Source organism: Sminthopsis crassicaudata, chromosome 3, assembly GCF_048593235.1.
Source record: "Sminthopsis crassicaudata isolate SCR6 chromosome 3, ASM4859323v1, whole genome shotgun sequence".
Lineage (NCBI taxonomy): Eukaryota > Metazoa > Chordata > Mammalia > Dasyuromorphia > Dasyuridae > Sminthopsis > Sminthopsis crassicaudata.
The window spans coordinates 632026239-632043024 of NC_133619.1; the positions used below are offsets into that span (position 1 = coordinate 632026239).

The following is a 16786-nucleotide window of genomic DNA, read 5'->3' on the forward strand; positions in this document are numbered from 1 at the left end:
TCTAATAATTAAGGCTAGAGGTAACAAATCCCTTGAGTAGGTGAGGAGAAAGATTTGAATGAGCCCTACGTGGCCCTCAACTTACACACCATTCCACCATTGGGCAGTTCAATAACTTGGTAAGAAGTTGCTCTGTATATTGAGCCACTGAGAATCTTCCACACCCTGCCTTCAAAGGGCTAATGATCTACTGTAATAATGCTCAAAGAACATCTCCTACATACAAGTTGCATTCCCAAAATAAAGATGCATTGCAAAGGAAATGTATTGCAAATATGTATAAGCATAGATATGTGTATATCTGCCTATATTTATGTGTTTGTGTGTATACACGTGTACATATATACACATATGTGTACATATACCTATGTGTGTATATATGCATATATACATACAAATCTAAATATATGCATATATTAAATTTAAAATTACTAAATAGCCACTCTATGTTGGGAGTGGAGAGGGACAGAGAATGATTTTTTTCAGTGAAGGAAGCTCATGATGAAAAACTATAAATGAAAACTGATACCTTCTCTGTAACTTATATAACCTTTTACAAAGATGCCTGGATACACTGAGAGATCAATTGACTTGTCTAGGGTCACGCAGCCAGCGTATGTCAGAAACCCACCTTGAACAAGGGTCTGTGGTTAGCTCTCTAACTACTTAGATCACCACTACCTCTTGTGCATAATGCATACACCTATATATACCCATATACAATTACTTTTCAATGGGAGATACAGCAAATATTTTGGAATGACTTATAGATGTATCAACTTAATAGACTGCAAGCCATTGAAAAATAAAGTGTACAAGTAAACAGCCCTAGGTCTTATTTCATATCTTGACTTACCCTCTACCAAGGAACCATGGCTGACGTGGAATCTTGCCATCATCTGCCCTGCTGCTGTATACATTTGCCTTCTAGTGTTTTCTCTTTTGTGAATAGTCATCAAATTAATATTTTCATTGCTTATGATAATTAATTTCCCTGTGCCCCCCACTTAAAGCAGTAACTCTCTGCACCAAAACTTCCTTTTCTAGCCACCATTTCCCTGTTTGTGCTATCTCCTAATTTTTCAACATAATCTCTTTGAAGCCAGAAACTGTTTCACTTTTGAGTTTGCTGCCTTAATCTCTAGAATGGCATTTGGCACATAATAGTTACTACATATGTGTCTTTTCATTCATTCATTTATGACGTTTGCATTCTATTTGATAGAATATATCAAATATATAAACAGTGCCCCAAAAATCTTAATGCAGTTTTAAATTCTTAATTTAAAATTTTGATACCCTTTATATCTCTACAATATATTGGATACAACTGAATACAATATATTATAGAGATATAAAGGGTATCAAATTTTTATTTATTTTATTTATACATACATATATATGTATGTATGTAAATATGTATAAATATTTACATATGTCTGGATGTATATCTATATCTATATCTATCTATCTCTATCTATCTATCTCTATCTATCTATCTATAGATATAGGTCTATATATCTATATCTATAGATAGATAGATAGAGATAGATAGATAGATAGAGATAGATATAGATAGATAGATAGATAGATAGATAGATAGATAGATAGATAGATACATAGATAGATAGATAGATAGATAGAGATAGATAGAGATAGATAGATAGATAGATAGATAGATAGATAGATAGATAGATAGAGATAGATAGATAGATAGATATACAACCGACATAAATGCAAAGGTAATTGCAGGAACTTTACAAAGAAATTATAATGACTAAAAGCAGAAAATTTCAAGGTGATACTTGAACAGAATCTTGAAGAAAATGAGGGATTCCAAGCAGTGGAGATGTCTACCTCCTGCATTGAGGTAGTCAGGGTCATGTGGGAGCCTGCGGCATGGAGGTCACTTTGACCAGGCCAAAGAGTGCTTAAAGGTGAATCGGGTTTTATTTGTATATAGTTGTTTGTATGTTGCTCCCCCATTAGACTGTGAGCTCCTTGAGGGCAGAAAATGTTTTTTGTTGAAACTCCTTGCACTTAGTGCAGCGCCTGGCACATAGTAAGTGCCTAATAAATACTCATTGACTAGCTGACTGACCCATATCTGGAAAAATAGGTTAGAAGTACAAAGTTTTAGGTTTTACATGCCAAACAAGATTTTTATTCCAGGGTAAGACGGAGACATATTGGTGTTTATTAAACAGGGGAGTGACCTGACCAGGCCTACTCTTAGGAAAATCAGTTCTGTGGAGGATAGATTGAAGAGGAGAGAAACTAGAAACAGACAGACTAATCAAGAGGCTATTGCAGGAAACCAGTGAGAGATGGTGAGGTCCTAAATTATGTTGGTGACTTTGAGTGAAGAGAAAGGCAGAGATGCAAAAGATGTGACAAAAGAATGGACAAGATTTGGCAACTGCTTGGATCTATGAGGTGCGTGAGAAGCAGAAATTGTAAATGTGGGTGACTGGAAAATGGTGATTCTTTCAATAGAAATAGGAGAGTTCAAAAGAGAAGACTATGTGGGAGGAAGATAATGAGTTCTATTTTGGGCATGTTGAGTTTTAAATGCCTATAGGATATCCAATTAAAATGTCCAATAAGCAGTTGGTGATGTGGGACTGGAGCCCAGAGAGAGACTAGGAGGATGTCATCTGTATAAAGATGATTACCAAACCCATGAGAGCTGGTGACATCACCAAATGAAAGAACATGGAGAGAAAAGGAGAGAGACCAAAACAGAGCCTTGGGGAACACTTTTAGATAGGGGTGAAAATATAGATGCTTTAGCCAGAGATACTGAGGAATGGTCAGGTAAATGGATAACAAGGGAGAATGGCCATGACAATTCAGAGAGGAAAGAGGAAGAGAGGAGAGTGAATAGGAAAAGATGGTCCCCATGTGAAATCATACATCTCAATAAAAGATAGATAGATAAAATGGCGATGGATGGAGAGATAAAGGGAAATAGAGATAGAAAGACAGATCTATAGACAGACATGTCTAAACATACAGATTGTGAGGTAGAAAGATGAGGATGATTAGGATAGAGGAAGAGGAGGAGCATAGGCAGACAAATAGATGTGTGAAAAAGAAAGATGAATAGATAATAGAACTATACATAGATGCATGGATTTAGAGATATGATCAAGTTGGAGCAGCTAGGGGAGCAGTGAATTCCAAGCGCTGGGTTTGGAATCAGAAAGATTTGCTTTTATGAACTTAAATTCATCTCAGATATTTACTAGCTGTGTGACCCTAGGCAAATCACTTAACCAAATTTGCATCAGTTTCCTCATCTGTAAAATTATCTGGAGAAGGAAATGACAGCCCACTCCAGGAAAACCCCAAAATGGGGTCATAAAGAGTTGGATACAACTGAATGACAAAAACAAACAACTACAATAACAAACAAACAAACAAACAAAAAAAAAAACCACCAACTGACATTTACATGATCTCATTTGGGTCTCAAAACAACTTATCAGACTGGCACTTAAGTATTCTTAGCTTGATTTTACAGATATGAAAACTGAGACAGCATGGCTCAGAAAGCTTATCATAAAATCAAAAAAATCTAGACTCGAGTCTTGCTACTATGTATCCCAACTGTGTGTGAACATGGTCATCACTTTGTGTGGTCATCACCACATCACAGTCAGGACCTTGGCCAGTTCTCTGAAGACTTACCAGTTGCAGATATGTGTATCTATATATTTGGAAATCAACACTAAGTCAGATTTTAATGATTCAGATTGGAGAATACTCAGACCTTTGAGTCAGAAGACCTGGATCTAAATTCCATTTAACTGCTAAATAAATCTCTTCCCCTCTCTGTGCCTCAATTTTCTCCTCTGTCCAATGAGCCAGGAAGAGAAGGGTCCAAGTCTCATCTCTGACACATTTTATTCTTCACTTAATCTCTTGTTGCTCTAAAATTATAAATTACAGAAAAGGTGTCAATCTGCTTTGGGGGGTGGGGAGACACCCCTTTTACATTACTGATTCTGAAGTTTTTTAGTCTCAGGATCCCTTTACAATTTAAAAATCACTGAGGACCCCCGACCCCCACGAGTTTTTGGTTGATGTGGGCAGGCTGGTTCCGGGGGTTCCTGTATTGTATTAGAAGTGTGTATTGTACATGTATCAGTATGTATTGTACGAATCTATTTTTTATTTATTTGTTTTTGTTATTCAATTGTATCCAACTCTTTCTGATCCCATTTTGGGATTTTCCAGGAGTGGTCTTTCATTTCCTTCTCCAGATAATTTTACAGATGAGGAAACTGATGCAAATATGGTTAAGTGACTTACCTGTGGTAGTAAAAGTCCGAATTTCTTACTATAATTATAAAATAGTTTCGACTTCATGAAAACCCATGAAAGGGTCTTGGAGAGCCCAGGAACCCCCAGATCTTGCTTTGAGGGCTGCTGCCCTCCACTAATACAATAGCAGGTCCCTTCCCTAGGCCTAGCTCTGCTGGGTACATGGGACATGCAGACAGCCTGGTTCCCAGGAGTTGACTTTCTCGTCTAGAGCATTATGGATTTAGTTAAAGGGCCGTTTGAAGGCACCTGCTCCAACTCACTCATTTTACAGATGAGGAAATGAGACCCAGCGCAGTTGAGTGACTTGACCAAAGTCACACGTCTAATTAGTTGGCAGAACTGGGATTTCAACCGAGTCCACTTTCCACTGCAGACTTTTCCGAGGCCGGGCACTGCTGGGGACAGTGTAGGAAAAGTCGCCGCCCCCCACACGCACACCCCCTCCGGATCTTCACCCCGACTCGTTCCCGCTCAGGCGGGGGCCCTTTCTGCTTGCAGCTCAGCCTCTTAGCCGGCTCCCGAGCCCGCCCCAGCCTAGCGCCCGTGTCCCCAACACACTGCGGAGCCCTGCTCCCTCCCCCAGTGCTCCCGCCGCCGCCTCCGCGCGGTGCCCCCGCTCGCGCCAGTCCGAACGAGGACAGACTCGGGACTCGTCTTTCCCCGCTGCGCTGCTCGCTCTGAGTATTCCCCTTGCCCCGCTCTGCCCCAACTCCCCCAGGCCCCCACCCCCGGACCTCGCGCTGTGTCTGGGCACCCCCCGGGAGGCTCCTGGCTGCGAACTTGGGAGCTAGACTGTCAGACAGTGGAGTGGCCGCAGCCGTCCGGGTTCCCAGCCAGGAACCCCCGGATCCCGCCCTCCCCCAGCAGCAGCTCTCCCCCTGCACCGCCTCCCTTCCAAGGGTGCCGCCGGGCACCTACCGAGCCACCACGCTCAGCCAGAAGGCAGCAGCCGCACAAGGAGGGAAAAGTTGTGGCTGAGTGCTGTGAACCTCCCACGCCTCCCCGGAAAGCCCAGGGACACCAGAGGAAACGGACCTTGCTCCGTCTGCCACCTTGGAACTGGACTAGCACCGAGGGACCCGGGGCACTGAACTCAGGACACCGAGGGACCCAGGGCACCGAGAGACCCGGGGCACCGAGGGACCCAGGGCACCCAGGGACTCAGGACACCGAGGGACCCAGGGCACCGACAGAGAAGGCTTTTGAGGATGGGCATAAGCCTGGGATCCCCATCTCCCAGAAGGCTCCACCGCTCAAGGCTGCCTCTCTGCTAGGTTAGTTTTCATAAGCTGACAATCTAGTAGTGCAGCTGGGCTGCAGGCTCTGGGTAAGGAAAAGGAGCTTGGGAAATCTACCCCACACTTATCCTGGAGCTGCTGCTTCCTACCTGGATGTACCATCCTAGGCAAGAAACTTACTTGCTCTGGTTCTGGATTTCCTCTATAAAATGAGCTTTCTTGCTTTATCTATAAGCACTGAAGGAGGGGAGAGCTCAGTTTCCTCTTTTGTAAAACGAAGGGATTAAACTCGAGGTCTCTACGGCCCCTTCTCACTGTAGATCTATGATTCTGTGATATGGGGCTGATTTGGACTATTTTTTAACGTCATCGTGGGCACTGCCCCTCCCCTCCATTCTCAGCATTTGGGATTTGAGTTTTCTGACTGCCTGCTGTCTTGTAGTCTACACTCTCTGCCTCCCTTTCTCACTGGGTTTTTTTTTTTTTTTTGAATAGTTATTTGTCTCTTTTCTTAATTTGTCCAATTTTAACGCCCCCCTTTCTTACTTAGAGTTTCCATCATGGGGAAATCTGAGAGCCAAATGGGTATTGTGGAGAATTCAACCAGATCTAGAAAGAAGACCTGGAGTGTCCTGGAGCTGGGTCTCTCCGTGCTGCTGCTTCTCATGACTTGCTCCTTGGTCACCTTGGTGATCCTCTACATGGAAGTCAAGGGTAAGTGAGGAAGTTGAACTTTGCCCTTGTGTTCGTCTCCCCCTTCCCCCAGCTCCAGCCCTTCTGAGAAGTTGTCTCTCCATGGCCCCTTAGAAAGACCAGCTTCTCAATGGAAAATCTGCCCTGTTAACTTCCTCTGAAGAATTACGCGCAGAGCTGGACTGGGGTGCTTTGTTTGTCAGGGTGCTTTTGCATGAGTCCCATTGCTTCATAAATACTCCAGGGCATGGAGGGGGTAGAGGATCAGCACTGAGAAACTGGGGTTTGGGAGGTATCATCAGCTGCACCGGAGTGGACTCGGTTGAAATCCCAGTTCTGCCAACTATGGAGAGAGCTAAAAAGGTTTCCTTCTGTCATCCCTGTCATCCTTCAGAGGTAGGATAAGGAATGTAGCCCAAAGCAGCTGAGCTACCGGGTTGGATTGGGGCTGGTTCAGAAGATTCTGGGAAACAAGCACACAGAATGGTGATGGGGTGGGGGGAAGAGCAGAGATCTTAATTGGGATGGGGATAGAGGATAGCCAAGTGAGGCTCAATGAAGGACAGCTAGCAAATACAGCCATTCAGATACTTTTCTGAAAAGTCTCTGAAACTCACCCGCTTTATGCTTTGTCACAACAATTCCAAGAAAATGATCCTTCTGAAAAACAAAGACGTCTTTTCTCAAGAGGATTTCTTGGAGATTTTATTCCTGGGTTCCTGGCTCCAGTTTTCCAGCTATTTAAATGCTTTTGAATTTGTTGAGCCACAGGACCTGTGAATCATAAACCTGATTTCTTAAAAGATTATAAATCAAGACTAGTGTCCACTTCTAGCTCCTTTTGCTTGGCATAGATTTTCCCTCAGTTTTTCCCCTCAGCATGTTCTGTTAGCTTTCCCAGGCTTCATTTACTGATACAGAGCCATTCCAATGCAAAGAGCTCTGGATCTGAAACAAAAACAACAAACAAACAAACAAACAAACAAATGAATAAATAAATAAATAAATAGATAAACCTAAAAATAGATAGAAAGATAGATAGATAGATAGATAGATAGATAGATAGATAGATAGATAGATGAGTAAGTAAATACTGGGTTAAAATCCCACACCAGATATTCAACTAGCTGTGTGATTACCCTATCTGAAACTCAGCCTTCTTTTCCATAAAATAGAGGTATGAATATCACCTATTTCACAGGGTTTCTGCGCTGATCAGATCAGATGGACCACATGAAGTGCTTTGCAAACCTTAAAAAGTTTATAATAAGCTATTAGTAATATGAAAATGGCTTCTGCCTCTCATGAACTGTGTGACCTCAAGCAAGTGAGTTTTAATTAGAGCTTGTGTTTAGCGTGCAAAGCACTTTACATGTACTTGATTCTCACAATAATCCCACTAGGTGATTGTTATTATTATCTCCATCTGCTAGATGAGGGAACTGAGGCATGAAGAAGTAAAATGACTTAATTTGGAGTTAGGAAGGTCTGAGTTCAAACTCCATCTCAAACACTTTTTAGCTATGTGACTGAGCAAGTTACTTCTCTGTGCCTCAGTTTCTGCCTCCACCTGCCTCCAGGATTATTGTGAGAATTAAATGAGGTGATATTTGTAAAGTGTTTTGCTAAATTGAAAGTGCTATATTGGTTTTTAACAGTGATGATTAGTGTTATTATTAAAGAGGCAGGCAGCTAGTGCAACGAACGGATAGCCTACTGAGCCTGAAATCAGGAAGATTCATCTCTTCTAAATTAAAATCTTGTCTTTTACAAGCTATATGACCTTGGGCAAGTCACTTGATTGCTCTCTGCCTCGGTTTCCTCACCTATAAAATAAGTTGGAAAAGGAAATGGTAAACCAGTCCAATATTTTTTGCCAAGAAAACCTCAACTGTGGGGTCACAAAGCCTTGGACAGGACAGAAACAACTGAACAACAAAATTATTATTAAATAATTTAATCTGGGGTACACAATTAGGAAGGCTCTGGGCAAGATTCGAATTCAAGTTTCCTAATTTATCTTCCTAGCCATTGCTTTCCTCTTTGAGTAAATTTTAGAGGCAGAATTTAAACTCAAGTCTTTCTGACTCCAAATCTGGTGTTCAAGTCACCCTGTCAAGTTGCTTCTTTGCCTTTCATCTTTAAAAATGGGTGGGTGGGGGACTGGGAAGGGGAAAGCACTGCTGCTTTGGAGGCAGAATGGAGGAGTGGGTAGAAGACTGCACTTGGAGTCACGAGAATATGAGTTCAAATTCTGCTTCAGAACAAGGCAAGCCCTCAGTTTCCTAGTCTGTAAAATGTAGTTGGATTCCACGGCTGAGGTTTCTTCTGTCTCTCACTCTTCAGCCCTTTGCCACAAATCTCCCAGCTGCAGATTCTTAACCACCCCCATTTTCCATCTGAACAGCAGAACCCCTAAATTACTACAAGGGCCCAGGATCGAATGTCTGAGCATTTGATATTCATAACAACCCTGAGCAGACACCCAGAACATTTCTTATCTCTATGTCTGTTACCATGGGAGATGTCAATGCAATGTCTTACAGCTAAGGTGAGATTTCAGCTTTGAAGACAGGTACATTAAAAACGATTTATTGTAGTGGAAAAATAAAGCCTTGTTTTGGTAGGGCTGGGAAGAGGGAAAAACCAAACTAGGAGCTTTTGTGTTGAGGGAGCCTGTTGTCTTCCTATCTCTGTTTAATAGCTTCTCATCCAGCCCTCACAAAGTACCCGGTATCAATCTCTCTGATGAACGTGTTATTAATGGTTCAGCTCTGCAGTGTCAACCGGACTGAAACAGCTTCTAACTTGTGGCTGGCTGGAGCCAAACAAAGCAGTCTGCAGACAGGAGAGGCAGGAATCAAACAGAAGTCTAATTTTAAAGTGAGGGAAATGGCTTGTAAGCAAGGAGGGAATAGATACATGTGTCTGGGACCTAGTGGAAGGATCATTCTAGTGTGACTAAACCTCAATGCTTATACTAGTGGCTATGCAGTGAGCCATAGTTCTGACAATGAGGGACAATTAGATAAGTTTGATCCTTAGTAGGACTTCACGATGGGATGATGGGTACTTTTCCAAACTTGTCCAGTGCTAGTCTGAGCTTGGAAAACACCTGGTGCTAGTCAAAACAATAGAATAATTGTGTCAGAGGTTGAAATCATCCAGAGAGTGAGCACAAAGGATTGTTGTTATGCCAAGTTCAAGGCACAATTTTCTCGTTGGACCTTAGCTCTGGAAAACAGGGTGTCTCCTAATATTTTGATGGGAGTTAGAAGACAGGTTCAAATCTAACTTTTGAGGCTAACAGGGTGACAATGCATCATGTCTTAGTTTCCTCATTTGTAAAATGAGTAAGTTGGTCTACGTGGCCTGTAAGGTCCCTTATTGTTACAAATCTATGACACTGTGATCTTGATTTCATATCTTGTTTGAGTTATGCACTCCACGAGGGGCATTCTGAACAGCTGATATATTTTGTTTTTATTTTGGTATAGTTATGAAAGAATATTGGATTTCTTATCAGAGGAGCAGACTTCAAACTCTGACACTTGCTATTTGTGGGACATTGGACAAATTTCTGAGCCTTAGTTTCCTCATCTAGACATTGAAGGATGGGGCCTTCAGTCTTTGGATTGAAGGGATCAGAGGGCACATGATGAGTATCTTCAAGAAGGGAAAGGACTGTTGTGTAAAAGAGACTTAATGAAGATAGTTCTGCCCTCTATGAGAAGCCTAGAAGTGTTTACATCATTTCTGTTCACTTGTCCCCAATAGAGTGTAAGCTCCTTGAGAGCAAAAGCTATTTTTTCATTTTGTCTTTGTATTTATAGCAACTAGTAAATGGCAATCATGAAGATCATAGAACTTGACAGCTAGAATGAACACGGAAACCATCCAACCAAATACTTCCCTAACCTAGAGTCCATTCCACAGAGTGTATGAGAAAAGTTCATACAGCAAATTGTTCTAAAAGAATCTATCAAGAAGCATTTCTAAAGTCTCTACTATGTGCTTGTAATGGGACACCAAGGTAGTACAGTGAGTAGAGCACCAGTCCCAATTTCAGAAGAACCTTTTCAAATACGGCCTCAGACACTTAATACCTATGTGATCCCTCTTTGCCTCAGTTTCTCACCTATAAAATGGGGACACAGAGAAGAAAATGGCATACCACTCCTGTATTTTTGCCAAGAATATTTCATGGATTTGTTCATGGGGTCATGAAGTTAGACAAGACTGAATAACAAATGTGTCAGGCAATGTGCTAAGAGTTAGAGCCAGGTGTATCCTTAGTAACTCAACAGAGGAGTTCTGATTCTGTCCTTAATGATACAGTGGAATGGGTGCAAATGTTGGAATCAGAATGTCTAGATCAGAATCCAGGATCCTGGAATCCCGGATCCACTATTTCCTAGTGATGTGACCTTAAACTATCTCCCTCCATCTCCCATCTTGTAAAAATGGGACATTAAATTAAATGAACTTAAAGGTGTCTTCCAGCTCTGAATCTTTAATCCTTCCCTGCAGCAAGCATTTAATTTAATAGGCAATTTAATTCAGTAAGCATTTATGTATTAAGCACTTACTATGGATGAGACAAGAGATAGCATGGCATGGTGGATGGAAAACCTGCCTGGTTTCTTGATTTAATCTCCTGCCTTTGCCACATCCTGACTTTGTCTCTGGGCTAATGGCTTAACCCTTCAATGTTCTAGCGGCTTTCATAGAGAAGTTTTCTCAACTGGGAGTTTTCTGTGCTAGTGAAATCACAAGTTCAGATGTAATCCTTGTCCCAAGTTCAAGTACCATTCTAAGTACTAGAGCTACAGACACAAAAGGGAAACAAGAATGGCAAAGAGTTTGCATTCTTTAAATTCACTAACCAATCCAAAGCCTGCCTCAGTTTCCCTCACATCTCAGGAAGTATATGGCAGTTGGGTTTGTTTCTGACTTTGCCCAACTGTGGCTTAAATGAAGGAAAATTAAAATGTCTTCATTTCAGAGTTATCAGGGAGAGGACATATATAAGTATCTTTTTCTGTCAATAACTTTTAATGGGGCTTCTGTGTTCCCAAAAGAGACTTCTTGCTTTTTCTTCTAAGTTGGGCATGAATTGCCCCCTGCCCCTGGATTGATAGAAGCATGTGTCTTTCTAGGAAGGTAATATCTTTTTCAATATATTTTATTTTTCCAAATACATGCAAAGATAATTTTCAACATTCACCTTTGCAAAACTTTGTGTTCCAAATTTTTCTCCTTTTCTCCCCTCCTCGGCCTTTCTAAGACAGCAAGCAATCCGATACAGATTTAACATTCTTTCAAACATATTTTCATATTGGGAAGGTACTATCCAAGCAAAACAGCAGAATGACAGATAGCAAACTCCTTCTCCCTTTGTTGTTGATATTGAGGAATAACTTTTTGTTCAGATAGGACATAATCTAGACATTCTCTGATTGAGAATTAAAGGAAAGGAGTCTTGTCTAATTTCATGACCCCATGAACAAATCCATGAAATATTCTTGGCAAAAATCAGGAGGTATGCCATTTTCTTCTCTGTGTCCTCATTTTATAGGTGAGAAACTGAGGCAAAGAGGGATCACACAGTTATTAAATGTATGAGGCCATATTTGAAAAGGTTTTTCCTGAATATTCCCAGATCTTAAGATATAGTTCAATTCTATCAGGGGAGACAACATATTCAGGCTTCTTTTTAGCACTAAGTTTCAGTTATCAGCAGACCCTTGGGGATAGACGGCCCAAATGGGCTTCCTCTCAGCCCATTAAGACATTTTTTTTAACAACTGAAGTCTGCAAATGGTGGGACATTTTACTTCTTTAAATACTTAGCGGCCAGAGACGTAGCTCCTGAGCCAACCAGCAAAAGGGGAAATAGGATATTTAAGGGAAACAATTCAGATGCTAAGGCTGGGAATTCTTTTGGCATGTTGTGCTTTTGGTCGGGTCTTGGAATAAGTCATGTGGCAAGCATAAGCTTCCTGGGACACAGTGCCATCACTGCTGTTGGTATTGCCAAGCTAGTGGTAAAGGACTTGCCATCTAGTCAGCAAGACCTTCTCAGTTTAATCCTTTCCCTTTCATTGTCTATAGAGCACCAACCCAAAGAAGCAGTAGGGATGTTAGGAATAGAATTCCCAAGATCCCTTGCCTGCTGGCCAAACAACTTGCTTGAAATATTGTTGAAATGATTCCTTTCTATGTAGAGGTTTTCTAGATGGCCTAAGTGGTTCCTTCTACTTCTGGAATTTTACAGTTCTGTATTCAAATATTCCCACAATCTGAAGATGAATAAAAGTCTCTCCTAATAACATGGTTGGATAAAGAACTAGCCTTCAAGCCAGGGAGATCAGGAAAGGCTTTTCATAATAGGTGATCTTGGAACTGAGCTTTGAGTTGCAAGAGTGAAGGGTTCCAAGTTGGAATTCCAAGAGTGAGAAGTGAAAAAGGAGAGAATTTCTGGCAGGGGACACAGACTTTGCAAAGACTTGGAGGTAGTAGGTGGAATATTTTATACAGAAAATAGCAAGTAGAGTAGTTTGGTAGGAACATAATGTGCTTGAATGGGAGTAATGTGTAATTATCCTGGTAAGTGAGAAAGAAACCAAGTTAAAGGAGTTGGTTTTTATTCTAAAGACAATAGGGAGTTACTGAAGTTTCTTGAGCAATGGAATGATATACTCAAACTTGAATTTTAAGCGTATCCATTTGGCAGCTATGTGGAAGATGAATTAGAAAGGGGAGAGAAGCCAGGAACAGAATCCAGTTAGTAGTTCTTGCAGTAATCCAGATTAGAGAGCATCAGATGCTGCATTAAGTTGTTTGTGTTGATAGTGGAGAAAAGGGGTGAGAGGTATTAATTTATTACTAGATAAGCCAACATTTATTAAACACCTATTATATCCCTGGTTCTTTGCTAAGCACAGGGAGGGTAACACCACACATGAAACAGCTCCTGTCCTCTAGGAGTTTCCATTCCTTCAGTGAACACAACAATTATATAGTAATTATAATATCAAGAGCAGTTCTGCCCCTTATTTAGTGCCTTAATAAGGATCTTAAGAAGCTTTTATTCAGGCCTTACTATCCATTATGTTGGATGCTGAGGAGATGGAAAAAAAAGTGAAATAGATCCTGTTCTTTGGGAGCTTACATTCTTTAGGGTAAAATAAGAGATGTCACATGAATGTGTATGTGTACACTTAAACATATATGCACATGTATGTGCATGTATGTATACCCATACACGTGAACCGATGAAGCTAAATTGTGTACAATAAATACAAATAATCCTTGTGATTTCTCTACCAGGGAAAGATATTCTTTAATTTTTTTTATTGGTTAGTGAACTTCTGCATCCTATTTGTAGAAATTTCCAGCCTCCTGGGCTTTAAAGATATGTGTAAAGATGATTTGGGGTCAGAGAAAATTGTTTAAGGGTCTAGGGATTGTGCAGAGATCCAAGTAACATCAATCCAGAGAGCTCACCCCTCTGGATTTTTTTAGTAATTGGCCATCACAATTCCCCAAAGCCTGAGAACAGCTGAACTGGCTGAGATTAGGCTGCTGTCTCCTGGGAACTGTCATGAAAACCAAGAGCAGAGGCAGGCCAGCAAAAATGTTCAGACCAGGGAAATCATGGTGAAAAATGAATGCCTGTGAGCTAAGACAGGGAGCCTTCAACTATCAGCTAATGGATCCGAGCCATCCCTTCTTGAAGAACATCAGAACTTAGCCTTCTGAAAGATCTTAGAGGTCAGTCAGGCCATCCTGAATGTGAATTCATTACCTGCCATATCTCTAGCAAGTGATCTGAATTTCAGCTTGTGCTTGAAGACCTCCACCAGAGGGAAATCCACTACCTCAAAGCAACCCATTCCACTCTGGGGAATGGAAAGAAAGACATATGAGGGGATGGCAAGAGAATCATATGCCCCTAGATCTTGAGTTGGAATGGTCCTTCGAGGTTATCTTCCAGTTAGGAACTAGAACCTAAATGGTGGTGTTTCTGGGTCAAAGGGCATGTCCAGTTAAATAACAGTCACATGTATTTCAGGTAATATTTGATTTCTAAAAGTTTTCTTTTAGGGTGATGCTGTAGAAAGATCGCTAAACTTAGAATCATGAAATCTGAGTACAATTCTTAGCTCTGTCACTAACTTATTATGTGGACAAGGTACTTTGTCTCTCTAAGACCTCAAGTTTCTTCATTGGTCCATTGGACCAATAGACTCTAAGACTTTTTCTGGTCCTAGGTAGTCATGATCCAATAATCTTACTTACATAGAGCTTTCCACAAAGTGTTTCAGAGAGAACAGGGGTGATGGTAGCTGGGAAGGCAATTAGCATTTATTAAGCACCTACTTTGTGCTAGCTCTGTGCTATGAACTAATATCTCATTTGATCTTTACAACAACTCTGTGAGATAGGTGTTGCTATTATCCCCATTTTATAGATGGGGAAAACTGAGGCAGGCAGAGGTAAAGAGTATTGACCAGGATCCCAGAATTAGAAAGTGTCTGAAATGGGATTAGAATTCAGATATTTTTGATTTCAGGCAAGATGCTCTATCTACTACATAACCTAGCTGCCTTAGCCGGGTAGCATGAATACCCTGTTTGAGAACCTAGGAACTTTTTTTCCACTGGTATACTATTCTTGTGCTCTTTTGGTTACGTACAGCTGGAGATAGGCAATCGGATAAGTTGCAGTATTTGATATCTAATATCACTCTTATTCACAATGAAGCCAAATAGAACTATTCTTGAACCTTTAGATGGGATGTCATGCTCTCCAATCTTTTCTCAGACCTTTCCCTAGTTCTGGAAGGGCCTCCCTACCTCTACCGTTTCACTTTTGGCTTTCAAGCCATCCTTTAAAAACCAACTGAAATAGCGCATCCACCAGGGACCCTTCCTTGATTCACCAATGAGTAACAATTTTCATCCTAAGACTTGGTATGACATTTTAAAATCACTTATCATATACCTGTCTTGCAATGATACATTTCTAATCATTTGTGCTTGAGATTCATGGATGAAATAACATATAATTATGCTTTACAAATCTGAAGCACTCCATAAATGCCAGCTATTATCTATTAATCAAACACCTATGTGATAGACCAGATACTGTGTCAATCACTAAGGATATAGAGACACAAAAGAAACAGCATTGCCAGCCCTAAAGATAATTCCATTCTATCAGGGAAACAACATATTCAGGCTTATGTTCCAGACAAGTGAATTGTCAAGGATTGTTCCGTTATACAAGTGTATGAAAAAAAATATCCAAGAAAAACTAAAAGTAATGTTTTGGAATGGGAGGGGAGAATGAAAAGAAAGGAGTAAATGTTCCCAGTCTTAAAGATAATTCAATTCTATCAGGAGAGACAACATATGTTGTCTTATGTCCCAGACAAGTGAATTGTTAAGGATTGTTCCCTTATACAAGTTTATGAAAAAAATATCCAAGAAAAACTAAAAGTAATGTTTCGGAATGGGAAGGGAGAATGAAAGGAAAGGGGTAAACATTCCCAGCTCTAAAGATAGTTCAATTCTATCAGGGAGACAACATATGTTGTCTTATGTCCCAGACAAGTGAATTGTTAAGGATTGTTCCCTTATACAAGTTTATGAAAAAAAAAATCCAAGAAAAACTAAAAGTAATGTTTCAGAATAGGAGGGGAGAATGAAAAGAAAAGAGTAAACATTCCCAGCTCTAAAGATAGTTCAATTCTATCAGGAGAGACAACATATGTTATCTTATGTCCCAGACAAGTGAATTGTCAAGGATTGCTCCCTTATATAAGTTTATGAAAAAATATCCAAGAAAAACTAAAAGTAATGTTTTGGAATGGGAGGAGAGAGTGGCAGGAAAGAAGTAACTGGAAGGCAGTCAGGGAAGGCATTATATAACTTCAGGCCTAAACTCCACAAATCATATAAATATGAGACCAAAAGTTTACAAGGCAACATATCCTAAACCACTTCACGGCCACCCCCAGATCTCAAAGTAGTTTTTAGTCCTAAGAGATGAAAATGTATAGGAAGCCATTGTAAGGAAACCACCCCCACCTAGCATGGCAGGATAATTCTTAGGGGCTCAGAGTGGTAGAAGTAGCAAAATTTTGTGTCCAGGAAAACAGAAGAATGTAGAATCCTTTATAGATTCCTAATATCAGGTAAAAAAAAAGATACTTTCTCTTCCTCCTTTGAATCCATCAATAAGGAATAAACTAGACAAGGATCAACACACTAGTTAAAAGAATCCCTGGATATTCAGGGGTGACATTTATGGAATCCTCAGTCCCTCTAAGGATGTCTATATACCATCCCTTCCTCCAGAAGAAGAGGCCCAATTATGGGCAGATTGCATTTTCTGTTAACTTCAGTCTCAGCCAGAATCACTTTCAATAAAACACTGCTATTAATTTGTGGTTGGTAGAGGAGATAACTGGGGTCGTTTCATCTTTGTAGGTTTTTTTTTTATTTATAAGATAT

The 16786-nt window shown here is 40.6% G+C and overlaps 1 protein-coding gene across 4 annotated transcripts in view; it reads left to right on the plus strand.

The window, feature by feature from the left end:
• MMEL1 (membrane metalloendopeptidase like 1) overlaps nt 1-16786 on the plus strand; it is a 66889-nt gene that overhangs the window by 683 nt on the left and 49420 nt on the right. For all 4 annotated transcript variants that reach the window (XM_074306492.1, XM_074306490.1, XM_074306491.1 and 1 more), the window contains exon 2: nt 6121-6284. In XM_074306492.1, the coding sequence (XP_074162593.1) occupies nt 6121-6284 (164 nt within the window). The remainder of the gene's footprint in view (nt 1-6120; nt 6285-16786) is intronic.